The sequence below is a fragment of the Fulmarus glacialis genome, unplaced genomic scaffold (assembly GCF_000690835.1).
Source record: "Fulmarus glacialis isolate BGI_N327 unplaced genomic scaffold, ASM69083v1 scaffold14412, whole genome shotgun sequence".
In the NCBI taxonomy this organism is placed as follows: Eukaryota; Metazoa; Chordata; class Aves; order Procellariiformes; family Procellariidae; genus Fulmarus; species Fulmarus glacialis.
Genome location: NW_009199882.1, coordinates 16,741 through 31,958, shown reverse-complemented (window position 1 = coordinate 31,958; position 15,218 = coordinate 16,741). Strand labels below are relative to the sequence as shown.

General features: G+C 47.3%; 2 protein-coding genes across 4 annotated transcripts in view; one reads left to right on the top strand and one right to left on the bottom strand.

Annotated features, from left to right (window-relative positions):
* Nucleotides 1-11,162, top strand: part of NPRL3 (nitrogen permease regulator-like 3 (S. cerevisiae)) — a 43,858-nt gene extending 32,696 nt beyond the window's left edge. For all 3 annotated transcript variants that reach the window (XM_009573403.1, XM_009573402.1, XM_009573401.1), the window contains 3 exons: nucleotides 4,208-4,397; nucleotides 5,557-5,749; nucleotides 10,984-11,162. In XM_009573403.1, the coding sequence (XP_009571698.1) occupies nucleotides 4,208-4,397; nucleotides 5,557-5,749; nucleotides 10,984-11,149 (549 nt within the window). In that variant the 3' untranslated portion in view covers nucleotides 11,150-11,162. The remainder of the gene's footprint in view (nucleotides 1-4,207; nucleotides 4,398-5,556; nucleotides 5,750-10,983) is intronic.
* A 2,465-nt stretch (nucleotides 11,163-13,627) lies between these two features.
* MPG (N-methylpurine-DNA glycosylase) overlaps nucleotides 13,628-15,218 on the bottom strand; it is an 11,247-nt gene continuing 9,656 nt past the window's right edge. The window contains exon 3 of the mRNA XM_009573400.1: nucleotides 13,628-14,138. Within this exon, the coding sequence (XP_009571695.1) occupies nucleotides 13,744-14,138 (395 nt within the window). The 3' untranslated portion in view covers nucleotides 13,628-13,743. The remainder of the gene's footprint in view (nucleotides 14,139-15,218) is intronic.

Here is a 15,218-nt window from a genome sequence, read left to right as displayed (position 1 = left end):
AGCTGCATGCAAATATGGAATAGGCGGTTGTGTCTTCTGAGAGACACGCTGCAAATGGGACTGTTCTGCTGGGCATCTGTAAGGCATTAAGAGTCACGGGAGCTTTTGTTGGCAGAGGTGTGGAAGTGGTATTAAGGTGCATTTATATTCAGTTGGACTAGGTATAAAATCAGGGTTTTTCAGTGTTGCAAGTTAAGTATGGTTTTCTAGGCCTAAATGGAGGGAATGGTTAAGCTCTCTTAGCACAGTGAGAATTCAAAGCTGTTACATAATGATTAAAATGGCAATATTAGACCATACATGTTTTGTCCTACATTAATAGGGGTCTTCAGAATCTGTTTTCTGCAAAATAGGGAGAAGTTTCAATAGCTGATCTGCTTTTCATAAAACAGCATGGTTTGAATGATAAAGAAAGGTAATATATTTCAGCAAACATCCATTTACCCCAGTGACTTTGAAGGTGCTATCCCACTGAGCCAAGGCAGCACTTAGTTCTCAAGTCAGTCCTTGAAGAGTGCATGTGTCAGATAACTAGTTAATCCAGACTGGAGAAAGGGGGCTCGTATACTTCGGTGGGCAAAACAAGCTGTGTTTTAACTAAGAGTGTGTCCTCATGCAGGGAGAAACAAGCTAGGATTGAATGCTTCTGGGTCGCTGTTTTCCCTTCCCATTCCTGAACCTGTTGCTGGTCCCAGTTATCTTGGCATTTTCCGTAGCTTTTTAGGCCTGGGAATGAAACAGCCTTAAAGAATCCTTGCAGGAAATGTGTTCCATTTAATGCATTACTCAAGAGTTTTACAAATGCTCCCTTTGATTCCCAGAGGGAAGAGAATAATGAATGCTGGATCTTGTCCCTCCAAGACTTGGGGCTGAGCTTTCCTCTGACTGTCCCAAACTGCCCAGATGGGCTGACGTATAGCGCCCATGGTTTCAGAAGCCAATACGTCTTCTCTGCTTTTGTCAATAAGCACAAAGCAACGTATTGTTACCAACGCCTTCCGTGCCGCCTTGCATGATAACGTGCTCTAACTTCGCCCAGGGCCTGCTGTGCCGCGAGATGGGGAGAAAAAGGGGATGGCCGTGGGCTGATCCGTGCCAGCGGGAGCGGTGCAGATGCTGCGGCAGACAGGACCCCCTCAGAGCAGACTGGAAAGAGGCAGCATGGGGAGACGGGAAGGATGAAAGGAATATGGATGAAATTTAGAGTTGATTGTTAGTTAAATTAAGCAATGAAAAATGTTTCCTTTTATATTTCCATCACGGTCCTGGTGTTTCAGCCAAAAAAGGCTGGCTACGGCTTCCTACAGTGCCAGATGATGACTGAGTGAGTGGAGGCAGTCCTGGGACTGAAGCATACCCTTGCCTGGGAAGCTACTCTCAGCCCTTTTTGGCTTCAGCGAGGAGCCCAGCTAATCAGGTAGACTGAGACCAAGCACCAAGATAACCCTGTATCTCTGAGGGAGGAAGAGCATTTCCGACAGCCAGAGCAGCACAGATGGTGCAGGGAAGCCTTCTCTCCTGCAGACTTGTCTGTAAGCTCCATCAAGAGGAGCAGATGGAGAATGGATGTAAATTCAGTGTTTGTGTCCAGAGACGAGCAACAGAACATATTAGCAAAGCTTCTCCTAGACCTTATCTGTGAAAATACTTGCTGCTTTTGGTAAGAAATAGGTTTAAACCTGGAAAAGGTATTTATGTGTGGGCAGGACAAAGTGGAAATGGTGGCGTGAGGCACGTTTGCAGTGACGGCACAAAGTGTACCACTTCAGGTATGGTGCAGGACACTGCATCGCTTGGGCTTTTTTCTAGGACTAGATTTTAAGAGGCACCAAATACCCGCTGAAGTCTAGCTCATAGATAACTGTCAGTGATCATCATTCTCTCTTATCCAGGGATGATTGTTCAATAAGAAAGAACAATTTTCTCTAGTTTTCAAGTTGGTCACAGCTGATCTCCAGCTCTCCCTGGAGAGAGCCCAAAGGCATTTGGCAGTCGTTGTACAACATTACAGTTGTAAAGCTGTAACACCACTTTTGCCCGGCTTCTTGTTCCATTGAACTATAGCTGCTGTCTCAATGGTGGCTTTCTAGATATTTGTACAAGAGCGCAGAGGTGAAGGTGCGCGTGCAGAATTAGAGAGCGTTGGATTAGACTTTCCACGCACGCAGAGCTGTAACGAAAGCAACTGGCTATTTTTGTAATTCATGAAACCACCAAAGTGACCAGTGGAGGTGGGTCTAGGTCAGGCCCTACTCGGCAGATTCTGCAGGTCTGGTAGAGCCTGTCTTACTGTCTCCTTGAATTGCCTTGGATTTTTCCAGGGTTATTTTGTGCTGTGAAATGTGCAGACCTCTTTCATCTGATGTGAAACTAGCTAATCAGACATCGCTGCGTGCCAACAGGTTGGAAATTTAAGTAAAATATATGAGACATCTTTCCATCCAGACCTGCATCTGGAAGGAAGGTTTTTAGCAACATAATCACTGGAGTGAGCCTCCTCTCTCTTCCAGGCTGATTTCAGATGTTAGCAAAACACTATGCATTTGGTATCTTTTGCCAACCTTCCTTTTCTGTAGATTTTCTATTAAACATGTAAAATGAATTACAGCTTTTCCAAAAAAGATATGTTTGAAGGCGATCCCAGATAATATGTTTTAAGATTAAAATCCATTCAGCCCCCAAAAGTGGTAATCCCTGAAAAGACAGGGTGTGGGTCTGTCTGCAAACAGAAGATGTTTCTTTTGTGGTTTGATAGCAGAGGAGGAACTGAGAATTACAAGATTTATGGAAAAAGGAAAATTATGTGGGCTGATGAACTTTGGTTTGGGGCTTTTCTTGAGATTTGGCCTGTTATCCTGATGATTAATACAGCAGAGCTAGCTTCCTTCTCAGAGGCTGAGCTCATTCTGCATGTGTTTCCCTCACCAAAACAGTGTTGGTTGCTATGAAATCCCCAAACAGCTTTTGTCAGTGAATCAGTGTTTTCAGAGCCGTTAGCTATGGGAAGGGTTGCCTGCAGTGATATGAAAAGGCTTTTTGTGCAGAAATTCAGATGCGATGATGCATTTTGAATGCTCCTCCAAAACTGCTGAAAATAGGCCATGCCAAGAACCTACAAACGCTTGTCCCTCACTCTGCCCGCTGCTTTCAGCATCGCTCTGGGGACGTTGTGCAGGTCTTCAGCTGCTGTAACACGAAGCTCTCGTGCATGTTTGTTTAATATGAGCGTCACCTCTCGGTGCTTTTGAAACTCTTGCCTGTCTGCACCCTAGAAACCTAGGTGTCTTTATAAGCTTGGCCTGTCCTATTATTGCAGAGGGATGGCGAGCAACTGGGGGATATTAACCCTTTGCATTGAGAGGGGACTCCTTGGCAGCAGCAGGCTGCTGTCTTTTGCCAAGGTTTTCGCTGCTGTTAGCGTTATTTCTGCATCGCTGAGTCCTGGCAGGGCTCTGATCTCCGGAGTCTCTCCCATGGATTTGCAGCAATTTCCCATCTGACGGCAGACGGCTCCTACTTCTGGGCGCCTGTCTTGGTTGCTTCAGCTCTGCCCCATCACCCTGCCCTCTCCCTGGCTTTCTAGGGGAACCTGCACTTTAATCTGACTACTCTGGGATTAACCCTTCAGTGATCAGTGATTTTAGCGGGCCTTGTTTAGAAACCAGCAAACTGATCTCAGGGCTCACACTGTTGGGCCGTGGGCATCAGGGCCTGCATCTGGTTGACTCATTTCCCGTGTCTGGTCTCTCAGAAGGAAGACTACCCCATTTCCTTAGCACCTACTAAACTTGTTTTGTTACAAGAGGACCAAGCAGATCCCCGTGGGGTTGTGTGGCTGCATTTGTATGGCTACAGCGTTATGTGGTGAGGGCGTTCAGCTGCTCTGCTAGAACACAGAGGTGCTGGGGCTACGGCAAGGGGGCAGGGCTGGTTCGTTTGAGGACACCGGCTGTGCTGGTCAGTGTTGCATAAAGATGTGTTGATCATTAAAGGTTTGATTACAGCCTGAGCATCCACAAAGGTTTTGGGTGTAATGAACATGTGTGCCTGGTCACCTTTTTATGATTGGAGAAGAGATAAAAATGCTGTGTGGGGTGGAAAGCATTTCTCCTTGTGACTTCTTAGTCACAAAGCCTAACCTTTGTGCATTGTTTTCCTCCTGTATTTTATTTCACGGGTGTTTAATACCTCATTTCTCACTCTGCAGACTCAGCTAATTCAAATGGTGATATGGATGCTCCAACACCGGCTTCTTATTCAGCTTCACACTTACGTCTGTCTGATGGTGCCACCAAACGAGGAGGATTTCCGAGCCCAAGATGAAGACATGCCCTTTACTGCCAGAGTTGGAGGCCGAAGTTTAAGCACTCCCAATGCTCTCAGCTTTGGTTCTCCAAGTATGAGGACACTTTTCTCTGCTGTTCAGACTATAGCCCACTTCTAGAGCTTCCCCTAGCAATGCCCAGGGTAGTCAGGCCTTGGTAACAAGACAACTCATCCTTGCTGGAGTGCTTGCTAATTACCTCCAGCCCTACTTAAATTTAGAGTTGGCCATTGGTAAAAGTCTTAAGGGCTACTAGACCTTAAATTCTTGTTTTTAAAAACAAGTAGTGCTTTGTAATTTGCCAAATTCTCATTTGGTCATGTAAAATATTTTTGTCAGAGGTACTTCTGTTTTTTCAAAGTAACTTGCTACTTCCTTGCTGTACTCAAAAGTAACCGCCATGTTCCTCTGGCTGCAACGCTGTTACTGCATGAACTGTGGTTTTCAGGAGAGGAAGAAAATTGTGAGAATTTGTGTCAAACAGCATTGGTTTCTGTGGGCTGTAGAGCCACCTAAGGAGATGCAGAGCTAGCTGTCATTCTCACACATGGTTGATTTCTGTTTATGTCTCCTAATTTCTTTAATCTCCTCAGTGCCATTCTTTAGGGTGATTCCAGGAAAGCATTTTTTCAAGAGTATAAATTAGATACAATGCTGAAATCCCCAAACTTTCCTGCCTGTGCTGTTACGAGCAGCATTCTCAGAATGCCACTGAGGCTGGATATCAGGAGAGATTGTCTGTACAACTTTCAGCTTTACAGAATTCATGAATTAGGGCAGAAATCTTGGAACGTGAGTCAGATAAGTCTGCGATCTGCTTATTCTGGCTCGCTCACAAGAGGATATTGCTTCTTGGCCTTTCTTTCTGCTTGCTCCCACCTTCTGTGCTGTTAGGCTTTTCATGTTACCACTTCATGGTATTCCAGCAGAGCTGGCTGGGAATTTTCTTTTCAGATGTTTTTTATGGACTGTTTATGGTCTCCAGAAGTACAGTTTTCCACATAAATTGATGACTTTGTTGAAACATTTGACTTTCCCATTGAGAAAATCGCTGTGTTGTCATACAACTAATTGCAGATGTACGTAGCATTTCAAAAGCCACTTTCTTTTCTCTACAAATCTGAAGGGGTTATTTGGAAAGACTGCATAGAAACAGCCTGAATTGATAATCTTTGCATCATTATGCTGAGGAATATAAAAATTCTGTGTCTCTTTCTCTCTTCCCCTGATAGCTAGTAGTGATGACATGACTCTGACAAGCCCTAGCATGGATAATTCCAGTGCTGAGTTGATACCTGGTGGGGACTCACCCCTAAATAAAAGGATGACAGAGAATCTCCTAGCAAGCTTGTTGGAACATGAGCGGGAAGCTATCCTTAATGTCCCTGCTGCCCAAAATCCAGAAGATCTTCGCATGTTTGCAAGGTAGGAAATGAGGAGTGCAGAATGTAATCTTTTTTTCTTATCCTTGCTGTTTTATTGAAGGATTGGTGTGGACTCTGGGCAAATCCCGTTAGCTAGGGATTTTGGAGGATAAATTCTTTTGGGTTTGTTCCCCTTATACCTATTTCATCTGTGCACATCAGTTTTTGACAAAAACTAATATATGTGTCACAAGAGCACTTGTTAACAGAGTCCTGGATGTGCGAAGGAGCATCAGGGCGTATGGTTGGACAACAGGGACTTCACTGTTTGCCTGCCAGTTTTCCTGCGTCCACACGTGGTAGACATAAAACTGCATAGCCTGAAAAAACCTTCTGAGCATGCAAAGCAAAGACCCAGTCATGCTGATGCTGTCATTTTGTGTCCGTTGATATTTCCAAGCCAGCTATCCTATATTTTAATGTTTGTAAACTCCATGCAAATATGAGACAGAGAAAAAGAGCATCAGACACAAAGCCAGCTTAAATACTTTTACAGACCAGTCTACAAAGGTTTCAAGGTCTGTTTTGCAGATTTGAGCTTCTCATTATGTTAGGTTAGTTAGGTTAAAGTCATTACGATGTGTGAGTAGTAGCACCCAGTTTTGTTGTTACAAATTTCAACAACAAAATACGCAAGATGTGGTTCTGCACATGGTAAAAAGCAGAATGACTTCCTAACCAGCCATCTGGGAAGAAGGTGTGGGGGAAAATACTTTTTCTTCCTAAGCATTTCAAAACACGGTGGCATCACTGGAATGCAACTTCCACCATTTTTTTGTAGAGCAGAAAACCACCTGAGGCAAGTATTGCAGCTTTTCCTGTACTTTCCAGATTCAGTTGGTAATCCCCTGAAAACCTGGTTCTCGCCCTAGGATGGATATAGTCAAGTAGCCTAGAGAAACTGTAATAGCAAGAAAATACTTTTCTTGTCTGCGGCAAAGTTTGCAGCTATGCTGTGCTCACGTATTTCGTAGAGCTCTCCTAAGCTTGTAGGTAGTTACTGCTCTCTGAATTACTCGTCTCCTTCTCCGTCTTCTGTAAACTGTTCAGAGGATATTCTCTGATTGAGAGGCAACATTTTGGCCATTAGAGCACTTTGAAATGTTTTTTGCTCATTACCAGGTAAGTCGTTACAAAACCAGTGAGAAAGGAAAGTAAAACCAAAATCATAATTGGTGAGCTCTTAAGACAGAATTTGTGGGGGACGCTTTGGACCAGTTTAGTGGCAATGCAGATTCTTAGTTATGCTAGGGAGAGGAAAGGATTTCATGATTGCTCCCCTATCACTTCCTTCATCTGCATAAGGCAGCCATTTGAAAGCTCTGGAATTGCAGATGCAAAAAATTACTTTGATTTCTTCATAAAATCAGCTGCCGTAACCAGGCAGCTGTCTTGATGATGTTTCTTTTGCAGTTTGCTCCTGCACCAGGTTCTTTTGCAGATCCCCAGGATGGCTTTGCCAAGTCTGAATTTTCCATTCTGCCGTAGATTGAATTGACAACTGCATAGCTTACTCTTAAGTCAACAGTGAGGAAGAGAGAAGGCATGATAAACAAATGGGTCCTATGGGTAGGATGCTGGAGTGTACAAATAGAAATGTTTATGCAAGACCCTTTTGGTTACCGGTGGCTTTATGAGACACCATAACTTGGAGGTTGTGGATGTATTTTCTCTCTTTTTGTGCCATAAACTTTCAGAGATGAGTGTCTGGGTAAACCTATTGCTCTTATTGAAAGTGTAAACAATTGTGGAGAAGCTGCGGCAGTGAATGAGCTGATCTCCTTCATTACCCTAATGCAGGTTACTGCGTCAGCTCTTCTTTTTGCTTCATTTTGAGGAATAGCAGCCTAATGAGGGCTGTGCTGTGGCAAATAACTACTGTATCAGCTGCCTCCCAGAACAAACTCCAGCTATAAATGCATAGTGCGCTAAATATACTGCAAGTGCCCTTCCAAGTATAGTTGTGTGTGCACACAAAGGGATGGGCTATTTTCAGCAGAGCAATAAAGTTCAGCCCGATACATTTTCTTGTGTCTATGCCTCTGAACGCCTGTTATTCATTAAACCGATGGCAGAAAGAGCTTGTGCCTGTCCATTGCTATGCACAGCTGATATTTGCAAGGCAGAAACCTCAAGGGGAAATAAGGAATACTGAAGCTTGGCTCCAGCATTGGCTGCGTTAACCCTCGTAACATTGAATGGGAATTGAAATCCAAGTTCTTTCCTTAGGTGCTGCTGGAGGAGGGTTGGCATGTCCTTCCAGAAGTAAAGTTGAGAAGGAGATAAGTTCTTTTTGAGCTAGATCTTCAGTTATGTACACAAAGTGTTCCTCATTGCACATTAAGCAGTACTTTTAAAGACAGTTTGAGGCTTCACTGATGGCTTCTCTCCCAAGCCATAGGTGTGGAGTCACTTGCAGGACTTTTTTTCTTGCTCTTGGAGGTCCTTTACTCCACTGAGGAATGCTCATTGGTGGCACTAAGCTGTGGACAGTTCTGTTCCATCTTCAAGCAGTGCTGGTGGAAGGGATATCTCCTTGGCCAGAAAGAAGCTAATTTTATTCGAATGACTAGTCTGAGGTAATCCTTTTTTTTTTCAGTGTTTAGGAACACTACACTGCTTTTAGAGGGGCAGCTCTTGTAACTTGAAGAGGGGAGAACAGCGATGAGCAATGGAAAGCAATAACCTTCCATCGCTGCATCTGGATCTGGAAGCGCACCTCTCAACAGATATATCTGTGCAGCTTCAGAGGGACTCAAATGCAGTGTTACTGCCCCAAGAAGTGCATCTTATGTCCCATTTGGGTTCTATAAATGTTCACCGCTCAAAAAGGCGAAGGTAGTGCCCATCTTCACTGGAGCTGTGAGCCCCAAGTTACAGCTTTGTAGATCCTAGTTGGACTTTTGGGAAAACTTCTTCCCCGGGAGGGTGGTGCAGCCCAGGAGAGATGACCCAGGCATGTGGGGGGATCTCCAACCTTGGAAGGTTTCAGAGCTTGGCTTGGAAAAGCTACAGCATTGGCAATAATCCCGCTGGAGCAGGATGCTGGACTAGACTTTGGAGGTGTCTTCCAGCCGGCATTTTTGTGATATTCTTTAATATCCTCTCTAGCTTTTATTGGAATGGAAAGTATTTCATCTTGACCAGCTACAAATCCAGACTCTTTTTGAATATAGGATGGATTTATTTATTGGAAAACTCCTGCTTAGTCTGCGTTGCTATTGAAGGCCAGGTCAAATTAATTGCACAGAAGACAGCTGTGCCAGGAGATGAGAGCATGGGCAATCACAGTGAGCAGCTTTATAGAAGGGAGGGAATACATAGCTTTTAAAACCTTCAAATTTACTTTTTGAACAGTGATACAAGTTACAAGATAAAAAAAATTACTGTTAATACCTCAGGGAACAGTCTGGTTTTCACACATGCACTCACAAACTCACCCTGTCCCTGCTAACAGCCACTTCTCAGTGCCCAGGGAAGGAAGCCAATTAGTCTGATTTAAAAACCCAGTGGGAGATACTGCAAAAGGCAAATGCACAGCCCCGATAGTGGAAAGGTAAATATGACGGGAGCTTGTCTGCCTGTTGTTTGTTTGTGCTGCAGGTACAGAGAGGTAGCAATTATGTTCTGCATAATGGTGCCAACCTGAGAGCTGGCAGATGAAGATCAAAGCAGAAGGGGGTTTGCGGTGTGCTGGGTGCCCCGGGCTGCCTGCAGGGATGGGGCAGTGAGGTGCCCGGCTCTGAGCTAACATACAGCTGTTTGCGGAACGAGAGGAAGGTGAGGAGGGACATGGCAGGTTGGAGAGCAGAGAAACACAAATGGCAGCATACTGGAGGTAAAACCTTCTCTGTGCAGTGTAGAGGGAGGGTGTGATGGAGGGAGACTTGTTGCACAGTGGCTCCTTTCCAGTCACCCATGAAGGGTAACGGGTGACAGGAGTGCCTAGCCGGAGCAGCAGAAGACAGCCGGGCAAACATCAGTCCTTCGGGGAAAGCATGAGAGGCCTCATCCTACTGTTGTGTGGAAATAGGCAGGAACGCTGTAAGGGATATGTGGTGTCTTTCGAGGGCTGTTCCTGCATAAGGACTGTATGAATGAATTGGAAAACAGATCTTGTCATCTCCCCTCATTTTTACTGTCAGTTGGCATGAAGCAGCAGGCCAGCATATTCCTAAACTGCGGATGGGTACAGAAACACGAGCAAAAGCTGCTGAAGCGCGGAGCAGAGTGTGATGTGTAACACATGCGGACACACATCTGCCTGCGTAGCTGGGGAAGCGATTCTGGCATATGCGTTTGGGCCTTGACGGGTAGGAGTATTTGAGTGACATGTGCAGTATGGTTCCCACGTTTGGGAGGTTGTTAAGACAATAAAGAGACTGAGCAGCAAACTCGAGCTTTGTCTGCCTTGGTGTTACGGCTCTGCAGGGTCTCCAGGGAGCAGGTCCTCAGCGACTGGGGACTGGCTGCAGTGGTTTGTCTTAGACCCGGCCGTGGTTGACTGTGCAGGGCTGAGGTTATCTGATGTCTGTAGCACGATGGTGCCCAGCAAAGGGGTATCTGTGCCATCTCTATTAAAGAGAGCTGGGAATTTAAGAAATCTGTGTGGTTTTTAGCTTAGACTTCAGGGTTTTGGGGCTCTTTGGGGGTTTCATAACTCCCAGAGCTTCTCTGTGGTGCCTGTCACCAAAATTTCCATCTCTCTTTTGTGACTGCTCCCCCTACCCCAAGCTGACCAAACCCCTCGGGCTGCTGTGAGGGGAAAATATGCTCTTAATTCTAAAAGCAAGTGTAGGTACCCAGGCCTCTGATGCAGAGCTATGACGAAGGGCAGTGTAGATGCAGGTAAGAGAGGGGAGAAGTAAACCTGCCACTTCTTGACTTCTCAAGGCTTGTTGGCACTCATGGTTCCTTGCCTTCTGGAGTTAAAAGTATGTTGAAAATTGACAATCTCAGGAAATGCCCCAGGCTAGGAAATCTTTTGATACAAGGAGGACCTTTGCAAAGCCCCAAGGAGGGGGAGTCCCCTCTCTTCCAGGGGATTTCTGTGCTAGGCATGCCTAAGAAAGAACCGATTTAATTCATTTCACTTCTCACATAAATGAGGGACACAACCCAAACACCTTCAGATTTGTGTCCCATGAGAAAGGAAACCTTGAGGGTGGCAGTATCAGTTCTAGCTGCGTGCACTTGCTTTTGGCCCACGTGCCTCCCTTGCTCTCCTTCCCCCAGGCTGCTGCACTATTTCCGGGGCCGACACCATTTGGAGGAGATCATGTACAACGAGAACATGCGTCGATCCCAGCTGCTGATGCTCTTTGACAAATTCCGCAGTGTGCTGGTGGTGACCAGCCACGAGGACCCTGTGATTTCAGTTTTTCAGTCTCTCTTAAAGTGACTCTACTGGCAAAGGAAGGGAACCTGCTACACTCTCCGTAGTGATAGCTTAAAAGATGCCTAAAAACTAAAGGAGATGATTTCAATTCCTTCTTTCCATGTGACTTGGAGCAGGATCTCCCCCCTCCGTGCCTCGATGTCCCATCTGCTCCCTGTCGTGACAGCTGAGGACGGTCTGTGCGAGGGCTCTGGGGCCTGCTGCAGGACAGCGTGCGCTTGCTCGGCCTGGATTCCTGCCGCGCCGTGTTCACAGCACGGGAGCTGGCGCTTCACCGCCCTTCCCTGACCCTGCCCCCCCCCAGGGCTTGCGGGAGCGGGCCACGAAGATTTGCAGTGTTACTGACAGCACTTCACCTTCGGGTGGACACGGGTGCATCAGAAGTGCTTCCTCTGCTCGCCAACAACATGACTGCTGGGTCATTCAGCCGTGAGCAGCCTGTCCCCACGGCACAGCACGCACGGCCTCTGCTCAGGGGCAGAGTGGAGGCTGGCCTGGCTTTTAGGGAAATGTCCCTGGGCGCCGCGGAATTCTGTTTGATCATCGTTATCTGCAGCAGCGAGGACATAGGTAGGAAGGCAAAGTATCACGAGTAAACGGTTTCATGAATGAGAATGACTCGCTCACTGTGTTACAGCTTATTATTTCCTCTCCCCAATATCCTTATTACTAAGTGTCTGTTGGAGCATGGCTGTCACCAAGCAGCCTCTGTGTGTGTGGGTTTCCAGTTTTTGACGGGGGGTGGGGTGGGCAGGCTTGGTTGTTGAGCAGGGTTGAAATTAGCTGGCCAGGCTGCTAGTGCATGGACAGATTAGTTCCACACAGCCAGAGGCTGGTGCTGAGGGCAGTCAGACTTGTCCCCCAGGGCTTGTTTTGTTCCTCCATTCCCCTCCCTGCAAGCATGGCTGTGGCTGCAGGGAACCAGACTGGAACCTGGCCTGGGTTAAAAGCTATCCAGCTGAAGATACAGGTCTTCACGTGGCTGTGTTTCCTGATCTGGTTCAGGACTGCTCCTCCAGCCGTGCTGGGGCTAGAACAAGAGGTGACAGCCCTGTTCCCGGGGACAGCAGGAGCCTATGCCACCTCACCCTGGCCTGCGTGAGGCCGCTGTTCCCCACAGCTGCTCACTGCTCTGTGCTGCGTACCCAGGGAAGGGAGGGGGAGACCTTTACCTCCATGGTGGCAGCTTCCAGGGGTGTGCGTTGTTAAAAGATGGTCAGGCTCCTCCTTACCACCTTTCCTTATACCACACACACAAGCTGGAGTTTTTCCCAGCGTTGCAGGCTCTCACAGAGCAGCTTCACTTGCCCACACAAACTGGGTGAAACTGTGAGCTTTATATAACTTACCTACCACCAGCAAGGCGCCAGGGGAGCTCGGTGTCCACAGTGCACCAGAAACCCGATGACAGCTACTTACTCACAGCCCCTGCAGTGAGTCTTCCCCTGCAGCTGCAAGCAGCGACGTTATAGAAGAGCAAAAGCAATATCCGACCTAAAAATCAGATCAACATTGCTGCAGGGCCCCAGTCCCAACCAGCCCCCAGCAACTGCGTCTCAAGGTGAGCTGCTGAGATTGGCATAACAAGGGCTGTTCAGAAGGGGCCAAACAAGATTTTTTTCATGTGATGGGGACAAGGGTTTTGAAAAATTGAGCTTTTTTCTTGCATATGAATGCTGAAGTGTGTGTGTGTGTCCCTGTCATCCTTCAAACTGCCAGCATGGCTGCAGTTCTGCAGGTTCTGCCCTAAATCCTAGAGGTTTTTTTTCCCCGCCCGTACCTCATGGCAGGCTGCAGCATTGTAGAAATTTCAGCATCGGTGCTTTCTCTGTGTTGGGGTTCACACACTGGTAAGTTTTGAACTTAAACAGCTGGGAAAATAAATGAAAACTACTCTTTTTCTCTAAGCTGGATGTTATAGACTGGTATAGGTTAGAAGGGGTCTCTGGAGGTCTTTGTCCAAACCTCTGCTCAAAGAAAATGTGTCAGATCAGGTCACTGAGGAGCTTGTCCAGTGGAGGTTTGAATGTCCCACAGCTTCTCTGGGCCCCTGTTCCAGTGTTTGACCACCCTCATGGTAAAAATTTTTTCCATACAGCTAATGAGAATTTCCTGTTTTCCAGCTTGTGCCCATTGCCTCTCATCCTGTCTGACAAAAGCCTGGCTCTGTCTTCTCTACACCCTCCCACTAGGCAGTTGCAGACAACTACCTCCTTTTACCTCATCCTTCCAGTCTTTTGACTATTCCCCTGCAGCAACCAAGTGATGGCCCCTACTGGGGCCAGCAGCAGTGGGAGTAGCACAGCAGGGCAGAGCTGTGAACCTTCACCACTTATCCACCTTAATTAAGCCTGGATCCATTGGTAAGGGAGAAAGTGGCCTTCAACGTCCAAACCCAACCTCAGTTCTGGCTGGGAGACCCACGCCAGTCTGCCCCACAAATAAAATTCTACCTTGCCCCATTCATTGTGATAAAGTACATTTATTGTTAAAAACCTCCAAGCCACTATGTCTGTCCTAGCTGCTGCCATGACAGCTTGAAGCTATCACACAGAGCACAGCTCAAGTCCTGGTCAGTGGCACACTTGCAAGACTGGTCAGCTGCAAGAGAAATGTCCCATTGCTGCCATCTCTCGCTCTGTTTTCTTGTCTACAACGCTCACAAATTTGTTTCCTCGTAAATAAAACCTGAGAGGTTTCTGTGCCCACTCTCCCCTGTTGCCAACACCAATCCTTGTTGTGGCTACCACATCCTGCTCCCCTGGTAGGTTGTGTCCAGGTACCATCCAGATGGCTGCATCTTGAGTCAGGTCCCTTTGGTCAAAAGCCTTATCAATCCCAAATGCTTGGCAGAGCTTGGAGGGCCCATTACACAGCTGCCAGTCCTTCAGCAGCTTTGTGGGTCCTTTCCTTGAAGCACTGCGCAGCTCTCTCATCGCATCTAAACCCCGAAGAGGTTCCAAAGAGCGAAGTAATACTGCAGCCCCGTCCCCTGTGCAGAACAAGAACCACGTGTTAGTATAGGGTTGTTCACCAAGAACGTCTCAGCTTTCCGCCCCACCGCCAGCAGGAGCACTTCAGCTCTGAGCCTGAGCTTCGCTTCAAGTGCCAGGCTCTGGAGTCAGCCGCTAACCCATGGTCAGTGCACTCTCTTCCCTATTCTGAATGTCCAGTGTCCCATAGCTCAGCGTCCTTTATTCATCAGTGCTGACTTGCTCTTCCCCAACCCCACTTCTTGATGTTACTAAGTCTAGCTGCTGCTCCAAGGCTTGCCAGAGGGCAAGAGGTTTTTCTTATGTCAGCACAATGTTCAGGAATAAATCCACATATGGTTCAGTTTTGGCACAGCTATCCAAAGCTGCTCCCAAACCCAGTGGATTTATAATAAACTCTGATTACAAGAACTCCAGCTAACAAAGGAGAGGAGGAATGAGTCCGGATGCCACCAGCAGAAGGAGGCAGCTTGCAGAGTCAGGCTGGAGAAAGAGAAACCTGGGAAGGAGCTGCAGGCTCTGGGAGCGGCTGCTGTCTGCTGCTGCTGAGGGAGCCCTGGCTGCAAACACCCACTTGGAGGTGTAACAGCGGGTGGGATGACCATGGCTTTGGGTAACTGCACAGCTACAAGGGAGAGCGATCCCAACCCTTGTGCCAGGAAAGCTCTCGCAAGACAGGGACCCGGGGCAGGAAGGGGCTGCACCGCCTCTGGCTGCGGGATGCACAGCCCGGGGAGCATCACTCCAGCAGAGATCTTTCTATGACAAGAAGTGAAGAAAACTACAGATTCTCTTCTCAAATGTGATTTGCCACCCTGCCAGGAGCCTTAGGAAACTCCAGCTCCCCACAGTTGTTGTGATCTGCTGCCCTCCCTGATTTTGGTGACAGTGAAGCAAAGGTGCAGCTCTGAGCACAGACATTCCCCTGTGATGAGGATCTCCAGCCTAAGTGGGACATAAACAGTTCCTTGGTATTTTCCATTGGACAGCAAGGAAGGTCTTCTCATGGCCTTGAGTGGGCGAGGAGAGAGCCTGGTAAAGCGGTCTGTGTGCTGCCCCACACAGCACCCCTTGTGCTG